Below are 20083 nucleotides of genomic sequence, written 5' to 3'. Positions count from 1 at the left end.
AAATCTGGAACGTGAACTTATATGCACGACATATTTACAACAGCCCTTGTATCAGCAAAATTCAAAAACGTAATCTTTAGTGCTGCTCTTTTGAAGGATTCAAACTCAGGACAGCTACATCGCGTTCCAGACAGTGTGCCACAATAGACGGCTAAAATTCATTTCCTATTTCGAAACAACTAGCCAACAAATCTGTTTCTTGAGGCCTGAGCGTATGAAAGAAACTGTGCCTTGAAACTACAATGAGGAGAGACAATGCAGAACTTCCTTTCTTCGATATGAGCTCGCGGGCTTGGATAAATGATTGTTGAGAGACGCATAGCAAACGTGAGCAACGCACGATAAGAAGCAACGATAGCAAGGGCAAAGGCTCGACACTACATGGGTGACGGATAAAGAAACACCGGCAACGTAGCTTCCATTTACCCTCAATGTTTTTATTCTAGCATAAAAGGACGCGCGCTATCGGCGTGTGCGCGCTGAAGGCTCCAAGTGACGGGACAGATTTCAACGACAATTACGAACGAAGACAGGCTAGACAAATAATATACTTTAATCGATATATATATATATATATATATATATATATATATATATATATACAGAGAGAGAAAGAGAGAAGAGAGCATGCCATTGTATCAGTGTTTCACTATCATTCTAGCCATACCGGTTGTCTAGTGAGTGTTTTTTGCGTTTGTTTTAGGCTCTACCGCACTTTGTCAGTGCGATGTCTGCGCGCAAATAGCGTGGGTCTTGAAAAAAGAAAATATATGCCGTCAAACTCGCGGCGCCGAAAGCGACGCCTAGAGGCCGCTCGACGGGATCAAGCGGTCGGGCTCATCTGTGCTACTGACCGCTGCCTGATGCAGACTCCTCCTCTACTCCAAGGCCACACGTAGAGTGTGCGGCCAGGCTGGGCGGGGAATATGCCTTCCTTGTCCATACTTCTTGTCTTCGCTGTTGTGGTGCTGGCAGCGCTTCTCACGTAAGCCAAACCTTCGGCGTGCTTATTTACCATTGGCACTGAAACACGCATCGGGACTGAAAACTTCGCAACGCGCTTTTTATAGCAGCACGATGGTTTGCTCTTTTAATCGCTCCCGGGACATTATTTCGGTGCGGTAGTCTTTTGTTTTCATTTCGTTTAGAACACTTATTTCTTCATTTCTTGTAATCTCGAGGCTTTAGCAGGTCAATGAACTATAATAAACCTACAGGATTGTTGTGTAAATTGTTTACAAACATGTGATGCAAAAACTACGAGGGATACGTCCGGGGGGATTTCAAAGCAGGGCTTCAATGCAAGCTCTAAATAATATACGTGATATGGCCTGGGTATCTGACGATTGCTTAAATAATTGATCTAATAAATTTTTCTTTTCATTTTAAGGCAGATATATTCATAAATCGAAGGCAGCAACTTTAAAGTTGTGGTCTGCTTTTTCTTCAATTTTACTGATTGCCATCAGGTTGGTGATATGTAATACAAAAACGCACAATGTACATAGTTCGTAGATTAGCCTTTCCCCCATTGCATAAATGCCTAATTACATCTTCGAATGCCCAAATGAAGCTATCATTCTATCTCGGGTAAACACTTCAGTGAATAAAAGAGAACTCAACATGCTATGTAAATTACTATATTTGACATTTGATAATTCTTCCCACTCTGTTGATTAGGCAAATATGAAAACAAGGTTAAAAGGCTAGTCCATATTGTTGACGGCCTACGATTTTCAATGCTATAGTACCCATTTCAAAAATGTAAGGAGCTGATTTCGTTATTTTTCATTTCAATCGTCAGGCAGTGCGTCATGCATGCTTTCCGATTTTGCTGTAAGAAACACCGACATACTAGACATAAACCCATTTATTGTAGGCTCCGAAATGTAGATTTGCAAACTGCTGAATATAATTGTGCAAAACAATACATTAAAGCAAATTAAATTAATAATATTTCAAAGTTGACATAGGAATGTAATCGCGCTATGCTTACTACAGCGTTCATGTGAAGTTGATGTGTTTGTGACTGACGCCGGTGCAAGAAAACGATTAGGATATTTGTGTGGGGAGCAGAAAAAAACAATTGTATTTCATCGGGGCATACCGCCATAGGGGATAACTGGAAATTTTGATCACTTGGGATTATAGAACGTGTTCTGGCATCGAACAGCACACGGACGCCTTGCCTTTCGCTTCCACGAAAAAGCTTCCGCCGAGGCCGAGATTCGCTCCCGCGTCCTTGGCTTAAGTTTACGAGCGCCCCTCTGTTACGTGAGTTGTGATTTATTCCCTACTTGGACAAAGTTTGACGGAAAGTGGTATGACGAAGCGTCATGACACATCTCTCCGATCATAAAATGGAGTTTTTCATGAGCAGTGCGATTTGGTGCGGTAAATATACGTTGCCTTTGGAAGAGTAGCCTAGCTGGCTAATCCTTGTGTGTGCGTCCTAGAAATTTTAAATTTGTGATGGTGGAGAATTTTTGGGTTATGGCCAACTGACATTATGCAGCCCAATAATTAGAGACAAGAGCTGTTCGAGGTCATGCAATACAAACAAAAACCTTTTCGGAGAAAAGTGGTTATAGTGCTCGACAGGGGCACAGGAGGATAGTGCGGTGAGTCCTGGAGTGGGCATGATTTTTTTTTTCTATTTCTGATGACACGCTCTAGTGAGGCACTTCGTTTGCACGTCCTTATCCTGTTAATCATGAGGTAAGAATAGCTGTCATATTAGACTAATAGAATTGTAACCCTACATATACATTGTTATAAACGAGCGAAAGCACCCGCCGCGGAGGCTAAATTGTAAAGAGGTTGAGCCATTGAACTCGAGTACCCTGTTAGCCGATTTGGTCGAATGCGGTGCACTCTGATGGTTTAGTTTTTAATGTGAATGCACTACATGCTGACACGCGCCGCTGGACAATTTTTCTAGTCTCCGAAACCCCGGATGTGTGCTTTACCAATAAAAACACTGCACCCCTACAAAGCGCCATGCTGCGCTGCCTTCCAAAGCTACTTTCACATGGGTATATTTCACAATATGTCCGTTGCTCGTGCAAATAAATATTTTTTTTGTAAGCTTAGAGATAGGTTATGAACTTTTCAGGCCTATTAGCCGGACAGAATCGCTTCATGGAGAGCTGCATTGCCCTTTTTCCCTCCTACAGCTGGCCACAAGAGCGCGATTATAAAGGTCGATCCGATTGCAAAAGCAATATGAAACCTAGATATTGGAATCTGTAGAGAAATACTAATTATCAACACTTATATATTTCAGAGCCAATGCTAATGTAAGCTAGGAGACCGACAATGCCACGCATGGGCAGCGTGAAACAACTTTGCAGCTTTTTCATATAATGAACCTTTTGCTAATTTGTCCAATCATCTTCGCACTTAAGAAAGCAGAACAATTCTGTAAAATGTGATATATATACATATATATATATATATATATATATATATATATATATATATATATATATATATATATATATATATATATATATATATATGCTTCGTAATTTCGCTGAGTGCGCTGCCAACTAATAGCTTGCTTTATCCTGCCTGATGAAGTAGGCATTTCAGGCAGTAGCCGAGATCTCGCGCCACAAGTAATGCGCACTCAGATCCTCGAGAATAGATGCTATCCCTTTGCTCTGCTGGTATCAGCTGACATAGCATAGCTTCTGAAGGAAGTTGTGCTCACTATGGTAAGCAAGATAATTAAAGCATTCATTTAAAGTTTTCATTGAGTAATGTTGTGGCATGCTTGATTTTAGTTGCACACATTTTCGATGCCTCATAGCCGATGTCATCTCACAAACTAACACTGTGTGACTATGACCAAATCTTGGCGAAGTTAACCGCTTTCAATGATTGATGTTAAGAGTCAGTTGTTGAAGTTCGCCGAAATAAAAAGGGAAAAAAGAAATAACTATGCAGTCCCAGGTCTTATGTCCGGTGCTAGATTTTTTGGTAACAACCCTCTTAACGAATTGCTGCAAACGCAGTTGGGATAACTATTGCATCTTTAGCATCAGTCGTTTCTACAATAATTGACGATGGAACTGTACTGAGTGCATGTTCGATATGACAGTAGCTCCCTGTGATTTGAGATAACTACACACGGAATATCCTGAACTTTTCAAGTTCAGAATGTGACAAAACGTGAACGAGCTGCATGCTGAAATTTGTTTTTGCTCTATTCGTGTCACGACCGAAAAGCAACCACGGGTATTAAGCGCTGTAAACAACCTAATCGAGTTCAAGTGTTTACGCACAACGCCAGATGCGACAGCGATTCGTCACCGAAGAAATTATAACCAACAACGGCGGCGCTAGGCTATCGCTTCCACCTGTATCCGATTTCCAGATATTTCTGCACACTGACGCTAATTTTTTTCTTGCGCCACGCACTGCTGCAACTGGAGCACAAATGCTTCGGAATACGCTCGAAAACAAGAAAGCGTGGCATATCCAAGAAAGACGGTTCAGACATTTGCCTATAAAGTTGAAGCCACTGCCACCGTAAGCGCCGCCGCATCTCTCACAGGCGGACACTTGTTTATAGGATTGTGGGCGCACCACCGTCGAACCAATATGGCGATCACGGACAAAGGAATGAACTCATGGAGGAAAAAGCTAACCTTTAAGCGGATTCATAAAAATAACCTTGAATCATTATAATAAAAAAATCAAATAGATTGAGCTTGTACCGCACGTGATCAAGCCCCGTGGCAGCTTGCGATTATGTGTATTATCGCGGCGCGTAGGCATGCGTACGCGCCGTATAGGTCACGTAGAGGCGGAGAGTAATGCCCACCGAAGCCAAAACATTGACAGAGACCGGAATAACCAGCAGTTTGCTTGCGAATGGAGATGGCGCGACGTCTTGCCCTCCAGATGTTTTTATTCTGCAGGGATGAATTAAAAAGAGGCCTCTACGGCATATTTTTGTACCTGGACATGCAGACTCCTTCTCGCTAGGTTCATAATGCGTCTGCGGCATTTCAGCACATTTTATTTATTTATTTATTTATTTATTTATTTATTTATTTATTAGTACCTCACAGGCCCCGAAGAGCATTGGGTGAGGGGGGCAAATCGGTACAAGAATATCGTACAAGAATGCGATACAAGTCAAATACAAGAAAGGAACACGAAATTTATACAAAACCGAGTTAAAATAACATCAGACACGAGACTCGAAAAACAACGTTAAGAACAAATGAAACTGTTGTACATTTCGAACATCACTATGGCAATAGATGTATACATAGATGTTTTTTAAACTCACCAGGATCAATGAAAGAGATTATGTTGTCAGGAAGATCATTCCAGAGTTTTATTGCTCTAGGTAATGCAGAGGAATTAAACGACAGGGTCTTCCCATATATCCGGTTGAAGCTGAGTTGATTGTGTAAGCGTTGTGAAGAGCGGAAAGGTGATGCCAGAGGTAACAACGAAGGACGGGTGTGAACATATTTATGGAATAAACACAGAAGTGAAATGGAGCGACGAATTTCAAGTATCTGTATGTCATTAAGGTTTTTAAGCTGGGATACACTTGCGAGGGGACTATAATTGCTAAAAATGTACCGGGCAGCTCTGCTTTGAATGGACTCGAGCATATCTATGAGATATTTCTGATGGGGAGACCATATAGGTGAGATAAATTCCAGCTGTGGGCGAACAAATGTAAAATATGCAAGTTTTCGAACGGAGCTAGGTGAGTTTCGAAGGTTCCGGCGTATGAAACCCAATGTCCTCGACGCTTTGTTGCAGACTGCAGAAATATGAGAAGGCCATGAAAGATTTGGTGTGAACTGAATTCCAAGGTATTTGTACGACGTAGCCCTTGATAGAGAGGTATTATTTATAGAGTATATGAAGTTAGAAACAACATGCTTGCGGCTAAAAGTCATTGATTTACATTTATTAGGGTTAAGAATCATTTGCCAGTTTTGACACCAATCAACAATAGTGTCAAGGTCATTTTGAAGGGTCAGGTGATCAGCCTCAGAAGCGATCTTACGGTAAACAACACAGTCGTCTGCGAAAAGGCGTAAACGGGATGAAATGTTAGTGGGAAGGTCGTTAATGTAGATTAGAAAAAGTAAGGGTCCAAGTACGCTTCCCTGTGGTACGCCTGAGGTTACGTCACATAGGGATGAGGAAGAGCCGTTGACAACTGTGAATTGCTGACGTAATGAGAGAAAGTTTCGAAGCCAAGATAATGTGAGGGAATCAAGGGAAAGGGTAGATAATTTTGTAAAAAGCCGGCCATGTGCAACTCTGTCAAATGCTTTTGAGAAATCTAAAAAAATGCAATCTGTTTGCTGGTTATCATCCATGTTGAAATGCAGGTCAGTAGTAAATTCAAATATCTGGGTATCACATGAGTAGCCTTTCCTAAAACCATGCTGATTTGAAAAAAAGAAGTCATTTCGTTCCAGATGGTTGTAAATGTGAGAAGCGATAATATGCTCAAGTAATTTACAGCATATGCATGTTAACGAAATAGGCCGATAGTTATCAGGAGGGGTTTTGTTACCCGTTTTGAAGACAGGGATGACTTTGGCTTTTTTCCAGTCAGTGGGCAGTTCTCCGGAGGATAGTGATTGCTGAAATATATGACACAAAATCTGGCTGGAAATTGAAATGGTGTTTTTAAGTATCTTCGAGTTAATGTTGTCCACTCCGGCAGATGATGATAACTTTATATTTTTAATTAGTGATGCGATACCCTCAGCACTAATGGTGATGGGCTCCATGAATGGGTAGTCAGACTCGAGAACAATTGGCATACTGGAATAATCTTCCTTGGTAAACACTGATGCAAAAAATCTGTTGAACGCGGTTGGACATTCAGTGTCAGCTAGCGGCAAGCCATCAGTATTGTGTAGTTGTATGAGGTCATGTTTACTTTCGGGAGATATAGTCTGCCAAAACTTCTTAGGATTAGTCTGCAAAAGTGACGGCAGATCATGAGTGAAGTATTTGTTTTTGGCAGCGGTAACAGCAGAACAGTACGCTTTCAAACACAGTTTATATCTTTCCAACGAGGTTGAAGAAGGAGCAGATCTAGCTATTCTGTATAGCGCATCTTTTTATTCCGTAATCGACGGAGGGTCTTGTTGAACCATGGATTTTTTATGTCATTAGCTATTGTAATCAGAGGAACATGTTTCTCTATCAGTGCAGATAGTTTGTGTTTGAAGAGCAACCAGTTTTCTTCGGTAGATCGTTCGTTCCTTAGCGGGAAAAACACCTCATTGAAAAATGAGGCAAGTGCCGTGTTAATTTCATCATATCGTGCTTTACTATAATCTAATTTTTTTAGTTGTAATACCTGCAAACAAGCTCGGAACTAGAATATCAAACTGCAACATCTTATGATCGCTAAATCCGTCAAGATACATAACCGGCCCTATGGTATCGGGAGCAGTGGATAGAGCTAAATCAAGAATGTTAGAACCACGCGTATTCTGGCTAATCACATGAAATAAATTGAAATCTAGTGTTAGGTTGATGAATTCTGTTGCAGCACGACTAGTTGAAGGCAAAGAAGGCCAATCTATTTCAGGAAAATTAAAATCACCCAACAAGTAGATGTTGCTAGGTGAACTGTGTTCGACAGCGGCAGCAATGCTAGACCCAAGATCATGAATGAAAGAAGTCACACAATCGGGCGGACGGTAACACACTCCAAAAAGTAAATTCGAAGATATAGTTTTGCAGGCAGCCCAAACTATTTCGAGGTCTGAGTTAGAATTGATAGCAGTGGATGGTAACGTTTTTTTTAATACCAAGAAGCACCCCACCCCCTCTTTTATCTGCACGGTCATGTCTGTAGATATTGTAAGCATGGGCGTCTGGAAAGATTTCATTGTCTTTGATACCGGTGTGCAACCAAGTTTCAGTTAAAGCAACTATATCAGATTCACTGTCTTGCAAAAAAGAGCAGAGATGATCACGTTTAGGCATCAAGCTTCGGATATTAGAAAATGAAAGGGACAGCGTCGGAGCCTGGGAGCATGACGTGGACTAAGGACAATCACGCAATCTAGGTGCATTGCCTAGCTATGGTGATACTAATATGACTGAATCAGTGGCTCGGTCATACGCATATGTTTGTTTGTCCATTCTAAGTTTATCAAATGCCCGTTTATAAGAATTGGATTGTGACTTTGCATATTTGGTCAACTTGCTTCTAGCCTCACGAGTTGTAGCGGAAAAATCCTCACGGATTGCAAAACTGGAGTCGTTCAGTTTGTGGCCATTTGAAAGGATGTTCTGCTTGTCTTTAAAGAAGGTCATCTTGGCAATGATTGGTCTGTGCCTATCAGTTTTGAATTTGCCTAATCTATGAACCCTTTCAAACTGTGAAGCAGTTATAGATAAATCTAGGTGCTCTGAACAAAATGCAATGACTTTCCCTTCAGAATCTGCCCAGCTTTCGTCTTCCACATCGTCGATGCCAAAGAAAAGCAAGTTATTTCGGCGCAATCTATTTTCAGCATCATCACACCTTGAGTAAATACTAGAAAGCTGGGAAGAAATGGCTTGTATGGCATTGTCAGTTTCAAGAGAATCAGGCCTATCAAGTGAGGTTGCCGTTGCCTCGAGGGCTGCCACTCTCAACGTCAGCTGCTTGACTTCTTTATCGGTAGCATCCTGCCTTTCTTTAACACCTTTGATTTCATTAAGTATTACAGCTTGGCCAGCTTCAGTTCTTTGGACAGTCAGCAAGAGGGCTTCCAATGTTTCTCTTTCAGTTGCATTCATAGGCCCAGGATTGCTTTCGATATCACCCGGCAGTGAGAGCAGCATACCATAAAAAAATAGGTAAAGGCGAGAAGGCAAAGACAATACACGCTTCAGTACATCAATACACTCTCCAGGGCACGACACCGTAAATAGACAGTAATCACTGCTCTTCACACAGGCAGCGCCTTCCAAATAACTAACCTGCAATATCCGCAGCGGTAAGATTTCCATGGCGTTCGCGGTGCCGTGCCCGAGGTGGGTGTTTCCGGGCTTGCTCTTATATGCGTCGTCGATGTCGGAGATAGTAGCTGAAGATCCATGTTGCCAGATGAAAAATCGGTCGCCAACTACGTATGGCCAAAAAGCAGGCGAGAGCGAAGGTCGCTCAGCGGCAGCGGATGGCGATGAAGCAGCGGGATCCGGGAAACAGCAGGAACCACATAGGAACGCGGCCTGCAAAATCCGCAGCGGTAAGATTTCCATGGCGTTCACGGTGCCGTGCCCGAGGTGGGTGTTTCCGGGCTTGCTCTTATATGCGTCGTCGATGTCGGAGATAGTAGCTGAAGATCCATGTTGCCAGATGAAAAATCGGTCGCCAACTACGTATGGCCAAAAACAGGCGAGAGCGAAGGTCGCTCAGCGGCAGCGGATGGCGATGAAGCAGCGGGATCCGGGAAACAGCAGGAACCACATAGGAACGCGGCCTGCAAAGTCCGCAGCGGTAAGATTTCCATGGCGTTCACGGTGCCGTGCCCGAGGTGGGTGTTTCCGGGCTTGCTCTTATATGCGTCGTCGATGTCGGAGATAGTAGCTGAAGATCCATGTTGCCAGATGAAAAATCGGTCGCCAACTACGTATGGCCAAAAAGCAGGCGAGAGCGAAGGTCGCTCAGCGGCAGCGGATGGCGATGAAGCAGCGGGATCCGGGAAACAGCAGGAACCACATAGGAACGCGGCCTGCAAAATCCGCAGCGGTAAGATTTCCATGGCGTTCACGGTGCCGTGCCCCCAGCACTGCCAACTCTGCGCAGCACTGCCAACTCTGCGAAGATCAGAGCGAGAGGACAAGTTCCGCCGGTCCGCCACCTGTAGCCGTGGTATTGAAAAGTCGCTATGCTTCTAAAACCTCATTATCCGTGAAGCGCAAGGGCTTAATAAAAATGTGAACTCCAAACTCCATTCATCCGGCAACACAGTCGGTAAGGGTAACGCAGATGACGTATGAGACAAAGCTGTACCATGGAATTCAAGTAACCTTGCGAGAGCATGTGACGTCCGCCACAGTTTGTGTTATGCAGCTGAAATGTTCAGCTTTCCTTCCTATGTAAAACAATTGAGCATTGATAGCGCGATCGTATCACGTGATTTCACTGAAGGTCAGCAGTTAGTTTTAACTGGCAGTTTCAATTAGTCGATCTAAAGCAGAGAACCGATTACAAAGTGCCGAGTGTAGACATTAGTACAAGAGGAATTGCAGACGATCTACGGGCGCCCATACAGGGTATTTTAGCGATATCAAGATAGCCAGCACTGGGTGCTCTCGCGCTGACGCAAAGCAACAAAAATGCCTGCAGTTCTCGGGTTTAATGCTGGTCTGGTAGAGATAAGCAAAACGTTCCTAAATCACTAGATGACGTGGGATCCTAAAGGGGTTAGAGAAGATTCAATTCAGACCGCCATCAGAGCACTAGGCCGGTGCACGGCGGTGCAAAGCATAGTTCTCAAGTGTTGCTTTAGGGCCAGCGTGTTCGTTATTTGCTTTTATTTTGATGCAGCGTTTTTGTGTATGCATTGCCCGTTAAACCATCTTATATCACTTAAATATCGCTTTGTTGGCCCTGCCGCGAACTGCTCTAACCGCTGTGAGGCCAGCTTGCCCACGTCTGTGTTTTCCGTCATGAACTGGTTATTAAAGCATCGGGGTGCGACGTCACAGTTGTGACGGCGCGAGTAGTAGAGCAGGGCTTGCGTCCCTGATTTCAGTCACCTGTTTTTCTATTCGCAGGTACGAAGTAGAGACGTGCAAGTTAGCTAAACCTGTAAAACTAGCCGTTTTCTGTAAATTATCGAGGGCCGGGTCTCCGCATAATTCTTCTTCTTACCCAGCGACATCAATTTTCCAAGCCGTGCTTGTCTCTGGCCGCTGCGGCCTCTTTATTGTTTGTCGTTTTCATTTATTTTTGTCTACTGTGAAACAAGTGTCTCTAAACGAACAGCCTCAAATGAGTAAGTATATAATGCAGGGCGAAAAAAATGTTTCCTCAATACGGAGCTTCCGATACGACTAAAGGTAAGGTTTTGCGAGTATAACGACTGTCATTCGCCCGAGGCCACCCACGATCATCATCCTAGTTGCTGAGTGAAAGGACACCGAAGCTGTTATAATACTGAGTTTTACCGCGAAAATAGAGATTGTCTCCTTGTGAATACAGCGACCACACTCCCATGAACGCCGCCTGTTGCCAATTTGCAATGACTCAATATACATTGATACTGTACTGATCTCTAAAGAAGCGAAAGTAGTCAGGACGTTCCGTCAGTGACGAATGACAAGGTTTAGAAAGCGTTAGAAACTACGAAAAGGGAGAAAGCAGCTGGAGAGGATCACGTAACAGTAGATTTGTTGAAGGACGGCGGCGAATATTGTGCTAGGAAAACTGGCCATCCTGTATACGCAGTTTCTGGTATTATCGATGGTACCAGAGCCATGGAAGAACGCAAACATTATCTTAATTCTAAAAAGGGGGACCCTAAGGAGCTGAAAAATTAGAGATTAGTCAACTCACTGTAGGTACGTATTTATTTTATTTTTTTAAGAATTACTGCTGGCATATAACATGCCCAAGCAGGAGAGGTCGTTTACATCAGATGTAATGTAGTTCGAAAACAATAAAACAAAGAATTTTACACAGCGATGAACTGATAACGCAAAGAATACAATGCACAGTAGAACATATGACACTTCAATTGGGAGGCGATAAAAACGGCGACTCAATCGGTGGGCGTTCCAGTCTGCGACTGTTCGGGGACAAAAACGAGAATTCCTACACATTAGTTCGGGCAAATATAGGTGATAAGGCAAGACAGCTGTTTATAGCGAGAGGGTCGGGAGGACTCTCTTTTCAGGTAGGTTTCAGGTTTGATGCCAAGTGTGGAAAAATATAACTATTGAAGGAAGGCTAGACGAGCATTCTTTCTCCTTTCATTTAGTAGATCAAGGCCAGCAAGAAGAATCATAGATGAACGTGAGTCACGGCGTCTGTATCAATTAAAAATAAAACGGGCCTGCTGAGCGTCGAATATTTTCACGTTTTTGGGGCGCCATTTAATGTATAAGGGTCCCATGCCACGCAGGCATATTAAAGTGTGGGTCTGATATATGCTTTCTATGCCTTAAGTTTTAATAGGTTTGGTCACTCACCCAGACGATGTTTAAAAAAAAAACATCATTTCACGTGCTGTAGAGCATATACTGTCAATGTGCTTCGTCCATTTTAGTCTGGAAGTAATCGTCACGCCTAAGTATTTATATTAACGTAGCTGCCTGACTACGGTTCTGTTTATGTTATACCGAAATTTCTGTTTATTAATTTTATTTGTAATGCTAAGTACAACAGGTTTCTCAAAGTTAATGGCCCTCACCGATTCATTGCACCATCGTTCCATACATTGCAAATTTTCGTTTAGTGTTATTTGATCACGAACGGATTTAATAACTTTTAAAATTATACAGTCATCGGCAAATAATCTAATCGAAACTGTTGTACCAAGGTAATCGCTTCGATTACCTCAGTAAATTAGTTACTAAGTTAATCGCTAATAGAATCAGGACAAGCTTAGACTGCAAGCAAGCAAAAGATTAAGCACGTTTTCGGAAAGGTACTCTACTATCAATCACATCTACACCATCAACAATGTGATAGAAAAATGCTCAGAATATAACCAACCCCTATACATACAATTCATTGATTACGAAAAAGCATTTCTCTAAGTAGAAATCGCGGCGTTCATGCAGGTATTGTGAAATCAGGGTGTAGACGAGTCGTACGAGAAAGTACTGGATGATATGGTTGCTGCACAGCAACCATAGTTCTGCATAAAAACAAAACCAAAGTTCCAATAAGGACAGGTTTTAGGAAAAAAGACACGATCTCCTCAGTACTATACACAGCTTGCTTAAAGGAAGTATTCAGAGACTTGGAATGGGAGAAGTTTAGATGGAGAATTCCCCAGTAACCTGCGATTTGCTGATGACATTACTTTCCTAAGCAACTCGGGGGATGAACTGCAAATAATGATTGATGACCTGGACTAAAAAGTATAAAGGTAGTCGAGAAAATCAATATGCAAAAGACTAAGGTTATGTTGAACAGCCTCGGGAACAGAAAGCAAGTTTACATTAGGTAGCGAAGTACTGGAAGTAGTAAGCGATTATGTCTACTTAGGACGGGTAGTAACCGCAGACCCGGACCATGAAAAGAAAATAACAAGAAGAATAAGATCGGGATGGAGCGCATTGGGCAAGCACTCTTTGGTTATAACTACCAGCGTGCCGGTATTTCTTAAGAAGAAAGTATAAAACTGTTGCATCCTACCTGTACTCACCAATGGAGCTGAAACGTGGATGCTATCGAAGAGGGTTCTACTTAAGTAGAGGACAACGCAGATGGCTATGGAACAAAAAACGGTAGGGGTAATGTTAAGAGACAGGAAGCGTGCCGAGTTGGGCACAGGAATAATTCGTCACTGACATTCTAGTGGAAATGAAGAAGGAATCTTCGGCCTGAGCAGGACGTAGTGTGAAGAGAGGATGACTGGTGGTCGCTTAAGGTATCAAACTGGATTCCAAGAGAAGCAAAGCGTAGCAGTGGGCGGCAGAAAGTCAGGTGGCCGGATGAGGTAGCACCGGACACGCAACTCGAACCACCTTTGCAGGCTGAAGTGTTCGAAACTATTTTGCCCCAGAAGCAGGTTAGCGGGATTTGCGGAGCCTCTTCCAAGCGCACACCTTGCTACTGAGCTTTCGTTTTCCTTCTACCCACTTAGAACAGCATCACTATATGCTTGCGGTGTTTCTCGAACAGCAAGCGGCGCGCATCTCCCGACTGAGTTCTCCAGCTCTAGATCTTGCCGCGAAACGTGGATCTTCATCGCCTACATAGAAATGACCGTCCTTTTAGTAGTAAGGCTATGACAAGAGGTCCTGAACGCGCTGATAAAATGCTGCTTAAATATAATCGAAAGGTTCTGTGCGTTATAGATCCCTAATAGATAACTCCGAAGCTTCGGAGGCGTAGTGTTCATTTCTATATTATCGTCAATGCAGTTTCTGATATGCTTGAGCCAGTAGTTGGGTTTATTATTCTTGACGCCATTGTGTACGTAGATATAAAATATATCAATGAATTTGCTCTCTCCAACAATATATTCTTCAGTTTTACCTTAGTTGCATATGGTCTAGGGGTGTTCACTTGTTTTGATTTTATTCACGAGAGTTTCTACCCAAAGGAACCTTATTCTCATACCAGAGAAATGTAGTAACAATATATGGACACATTCCCCACTTTGTATGCGCCAGATTGCTTAATTTTATGCCAAACATTTAAAATAATATTGCGGCTTTATGTCTCTTCCCATTCCCATTTATGGAACTTGAAGTTTAATATTCTATAGCAACAAAAAGAAAAAGTTAGTATCAGATTTTGACTGACTCAAGCATAATGTAGATTTTGAAACCACGCTTGGAAACTTAGCAGCAAGGAATGGTAGAATCAGGTGGTATATAGCGAGGTTGAGGTCTGATAGCAGCACCAACGGGGACTCTCACTAGGGAGGAGCACTTAAGCTGAGATAAGTGTTCCAAAGCTGCAAATAGCGCACATACAGTTGACAGTCACCAGCACGTGACAGCACAATGACGTGGGAGGTTTCCACATTTATATTTGCTTTGCTGTTCGCACTGATTCCCCTTTTGCTTAGTGTTTTGGTTTACTGCTTTTTATGCTATACCTGAGCATGCAGACATGGAAAAGGAAATAACGATACCGAAGCGACGCTTAAGTCACCTCTCACCAGCCTGATAAACAGATCAATTAAGGGGAAATGAGGGTGCTCGTTATAATACATGAAGGAAAGAAGCCAACAGTCGGCGAGGCCAAGAAAAGCGTTGGGGATGGTACTTTATGTTTTTTTTTTATGTTTATTTGGATAATCACAGAAATTAGTAAATGTAATCTGTTTAGGGGAAAGATAATTAAACGCAAAGTAGAAGAAAAAACAACGTGCCGATGGTGGGAACCGAACCCACGACCTCCGAATATCGCGTCCGGTGCTCTTCCAACTGAGCTACATCGGCCGCTGTTCCCTCTGCTACTCGCTTGGGAATTTATATTGTCTGTATACGAACCTTGAGAGTGTTCACCAGCGCCACCCTCAACCATAACGGCGGACGTGGAACGTCCTTTGTTGCCGCCAGCATCACGTAGAACATGATCAAGAGCGAGGGCGAAAGCTGTGTTAGAACCCTCTTACGCTACCTATGGTTTCAAGACTGCCAGAACCGAGACCCCCGTAAGCTACAAGGAGATTAATTAAGGGGAAATGAGGGTGCTCGTTATAATACATGAAGGAAAGAAGGCAACAGTCGGCGAGGCCTAGGAAAGCATTGGGGATGGTACTTTATGTATTTTTTTAAATGTTTATTTGGATAATCACAGAAATCAGTAAATGTAATCTGTTTAGGGGAAAGATAATTAAACACAAAGTAGAAGAAAAAACCGGGTTAAGTGGAGAAATATGGGAGAGGCCTTCGCCCTGCAGTGGGTATAATCAGGCTGATGATGATGATGAGAAGAAAAAAGAACGTGCCGATGGTGGGAACCGGCACGTTGTTTTTTCTTCTACTTTGTGTTTAATTATCTTTCCTTAAACAGATTACATTTACTAATTTCTGTGATTATCCAAATAAACATTAAAAAATACATAAAGTACCATCCCCAACGCTTTCCTTGGCCTCGCCGACTGTTGGCTTTTTTCCTTCGGCCTGATAAACGTTAGTTGATGCCGCCACCATGAGTATGCTTAAGGCATCAGCAGATATTTCATTTATGATGTCGGAACATTTTGACAGTTACTCCCGGGAGTACCTGTATTGTCACCACTTTAGGTATAAAAGGGTGACAATGCTAACTTAGCAGAAGAATGGTTCAGAATTTGACAAATACTCTGACTCGGTGCTTTGGCACCGAAACGAAGATGCATGCACTTGTTAATTTAGTCCGATGAAATTGTTTTCCGCTAGTTCAAATGTAATAGAGCTTGGTTCTCGCTCTGAACTTTAAAGAAGAGTATATAAGTCTCTTAAAACAACAAAAATATTTATCTTTATAATACGTAACTGTCGATGAATGGTTTTCTATGTCATGTGCGGAATTGCTGCAAAGAAAACCACATATTTAACTTAAAGGTGGGTTATGAATAAATACTAGAATCTCGTTACCATGATAGCGAGATTCTATAGGCATATCTGTTGCCATAACTAGTTTAGAGCTGTTTTGTTCACCAGGACATAAAAGATAGATAGATATATATTTTAATGGCAACAGGAGATGTCTGCCTGGTGGAAAGCCTAGCATGCTACTCCTGATGAGGGTTGAGGGATGAGGGTGACAGAGTGTGGGAGGGGAAGGGGAAATAATTGAGAAAAAAAAGAGAATCGGTGTCGCACACTTTCACACGCACATAATCACACACAGATGAGTTTTAAAGGGTATTGATCAACCCTGTGTCTTTAAGAAAAGTTAACTTTCACACGCACATAATCACACACAGATGAGTTTTAAAGGGTATTGATCAACCCTGTGTCCTTAAGAAAAGTTAACTTTCACACGCACATGATCACACACAGATGAGTTTTAAAGGGTATTAATCAACCCTGTGTCCTTCAGAAAAGTTAGTAAGGCATTGGTAGCTCGCGCAGCCGACGATCCGTCGCACCAAGGACCCAGGAAAAAATTTTGTCCTTTTTCTTTGTGTGTGAAAATTTCGAACATTTGGTAACCTCCTGTCAACGATTTACTGCACATCGCAGGACACTGCGCAATAATTTAAGCTTACCTAAAGACACAACCTTGCGCCTTGACCAGGACATAAAAGGTTTGCTAAGATAAAGTATAAGTAGTTTTAAGTAAATAAAAAACTTCGCGATCGACTGAAGTTAATTAATAAGTGATCATATGATTCCTGCGTTCTGCAGTATATGTAGAATGACTGAAGGAAAAAAAAACTTGCGAAGCATGGTGCATATTTACTTCAGTATTTTGGATAGCTGGCATCGGACGGGGATAAGTGCATGTACATGAGAGAGGCCTTACTTCTACCGTTCTGTCATGCTGTTGATGCTGATTTTGGGCATTGCAGAAAAGACACACTGCGCGAACGTATAAGTATCAATACTCAGGCCGCCTCCTAGTGACGACAACGATGAGCGAGACCCTGTGTCGGATCCTCAGAAAGAACAGCTATGTCTGCTCGAATGAGGGTGCGGGGGAGGGGAGAGAGGGGTTATCGCACATCGCACACGGAAGGATGAAAGCACGTGCGTGGAACGTAAGTGGTTCCTTTCTGGTTAAGAGGAGTGCGGCATCATCCATAATGAGGAGATGATGCATTGACGAGGCGAGAGTCGCCAGGCATGGTTATGAAAATCTGCATACTTTGAGAAAGGGGAAGCTTAGATGAAACCTACTCTATTCAAATTGCTAGAGTGGTTTTGAACCGCCAGATAAAGGATGTTATGGCTGATTCATGGGCAGCTACATTGTGGTGGAAGTGGCCGTGTTATCAGAAGATGTGTGTGCCGCTGACATTCTGGGATGTATGAGAAACATGACCATAGAAGTAAAAGAGAAAAGCGCCTATCGGGCAGCAACCAGCTCAACGCAAAGGTAGAATTATGTTTCTTGATCTGGAACTTCAATATATTGTAAAGGACACGCTTCCAGGATACGCAAAATTTACTTGATTCGCAGGGCTGGATGTTTCAATTTACATAGGTATACAACGATGGAGTCATCTAAGCCGCGTAGGCACTTCGTACGGCTTGCTTAAAGCGGAGATCTACATATAAGTGCGGTGATCTTAGACATAAAAGGAAGCTGACGCCTGAATTCTAATTAGTATACATGAAATGATTGAAGCAAAACTAAGAAAATATTTATTACATGAGTAGCAATGTCCGCGTACATGAACGAGCGTCCGCAAATAAAGCCTCTGACAGGAGAAGCTGTCAGCGCTGCCAGATAATAGCTCTTAAAGGGCCACGTATAGGTGGACTGTGAGACCACTGATAAACAAGTTCAATGATTACAAAGAGTATTTTTAAGCAATCTTCCAAAATGATATTTCTTGTAACAGAGCCAACGATTTATTATGCATTTTTAAAAACTACGCTTATTGAAATTCGCGGGATGATAGGGTGGTGCCTCCTGGTTAGTTTTGGAAGTATTCTTGATACCGTTGACGTCACCGGTATCAGGCTGCCAATCGCTGACACCACGATGGCCCCTCGACTTCATGGACACACTCTGGTACCTGCGAAAGTAATCGGATCGTACCCTGTTTGAAGTCCTGATGTGAACCCTGAGGCATACGCGAGCGAACGAAGTCAATGCTTTCGCTCACATGGTTCAGGCTGTGTCACTCCCCGGAACTACGAACTATTCGTAAACATGTCGTTGTCACCCGCCAAAAGCTGTCTCCTACTCGCTGTCCGACAGTTGGGCAATAACGTACCGTCTTTGCCAAAAGTAACCAGGCTGCATGTTTTGCTTCTCGCTTATATTCTAAAGCCAACATGGATACCCACAATGCAACAACTTGTTAAGAAGTGAGGACAGTATCTCGCCTTTAGTTTCCATACATTTAATGCTTCATAAGTTGTATGAAGTCTCTACTATCCAACTCAGAAGCGAAGGACGCAGCCTGGTTACTTTTGGAAAAGACGGTACGTGTCCCATCAAGGAAACTTGTCTAGGGTGTCTCGATGTTGCCCGCGCGCCGCCGTTCAGTGTGATGACAGCGCCGCCATTTTGGTCCTGAGGAGCGCTTCGCGCATCGGCATGACCGCGCATGGCCGCGCTAACCGGCTGCAGGGACGACTGCACGGACAGCCGCTTGAAACCAAAATGACGACCGCACGGGCAGCCGCTTAAAACAAAAGCAAAATGACGCAGCAGCGGCGCTATGCAGTACACTGCGTGCCATCACCCTGAACGGCGGTGCGCGGGCGACATCGAGGCACCCTAAACTTGTCGCCATTGCGGCGCCCTTGTCAGTTGGTGCCGCTGTCGTCGACGCAATTTTGCCTAAATTCCTGTGCTATACGCGGGGCTGTGAGAAACTAAATAGCGGAAGAGGCATTCCTTTAAGCTGAACTTGCTTTGACGAAGAAGGAGGGCACGTGAATACCCGTGGAGACTGTACTGAGGCATCGTACTAATCAGGTACCGTTTTATTGCACCATTTTAAGTGTCTCTTTCGCGTGTGCAAATTACGAGAGCAGCGACGGAGAACAACAACGAGAGAGTAATGACAAGGACAGGCGCTACTATCAACTCAACTGAAAGTTTATTCCAAGAAAACGGAATAAATACTCGCAGAAGACAACCAAAGGCACATGCGCTTCACAGATTTTTCCTAGGTATCCAGATATAAAATCTCACAAACTTGGATGCTTAAATCTGTGAAGCGCATGTGCCTTTGGTTGTCTTCTGCGAGTATTTAATCTGTGTTCTTCGAATAAACTTTCAGTTGATAGTAGCGCCTGTCCTTGTCATTACTCTCTCGTTGTTGTTCTCCGTCGCTGCGCTCGTAATTTGCAATCATGTACCAACTAGCTCAACATTCCGTATTACTGCAATTTATTTCGTGTATGCGAATCAGCTGATTGCGAAAAAGGAATTCGCCAACTTTAGCGAACACAAATTGCGATCAAGTATAATTTCGACAACAGTGAACTGAATCGACGATTATTTACATCGCAGGATGCGCGCTTAATCACCACGAAGCGCCGGTGTGAGCTGGTCCGCTGAACGATACGGAAAGCGGCCGACATGAGTCGTCGGCGATGCTTGTGGAGAAAATTAGGCTGATTGAGTGTTGTCGCTGAACGCACGTCTTATCGGGCTTATTTTATTATGAGAATGGCTTCCCTGTGATGCGGTGATGAAATACAAACCTTTGTTAGAGCGATGAGACCGCCGAGCCGTTTTGATGTGCTTTCTGCTCAAACCCACTAGACGTAGTGA

At 43.1% G+C, this 20083-nt stretch overlaps 1 protein-coding gene across 1 annotated transcript in view; it reads left to right on the top strand.

The window, feature by feature from the left end:
* Positions 1–778: 778 nt before the first annotated feature.
* LOC146209762 (cytochrome P450 3A14-like) overlaps positions 779–20083 on the top strand; it is a 133030-nt gene continuing 113725 nt past the window's right edge. The window contains exon 1 of the mRNA XM_084587452.1: positions 779–985. Within this exon, the coding sequence (XP_084443578.1) occupies positions 927–985 (59 nt within the window). The 5' untranslated portion in view covers positions 779–926. The remainder of the gene's footprint in view (positions 986–20083) is intronic.

Source organism: Amblyomma maculatum, chromosome 1 (genome assembly GCF_055883805.1).
Source record: "Amblyomma maculatum isolate TAMU_Amacu chromosome 1, ASM5588380v1, whole genome shotgun sequence".
NCBI lineage: Eukaryota > Metazoa > Arthropoda > Arachnida > Ixodida > Ixodidae > Amblyomma > Amblyomma maculatum.
Note: the sequence above shows the minus strand (reverse complement) of the source record. Positions and strands in the feature narration are given on the sequence as shown.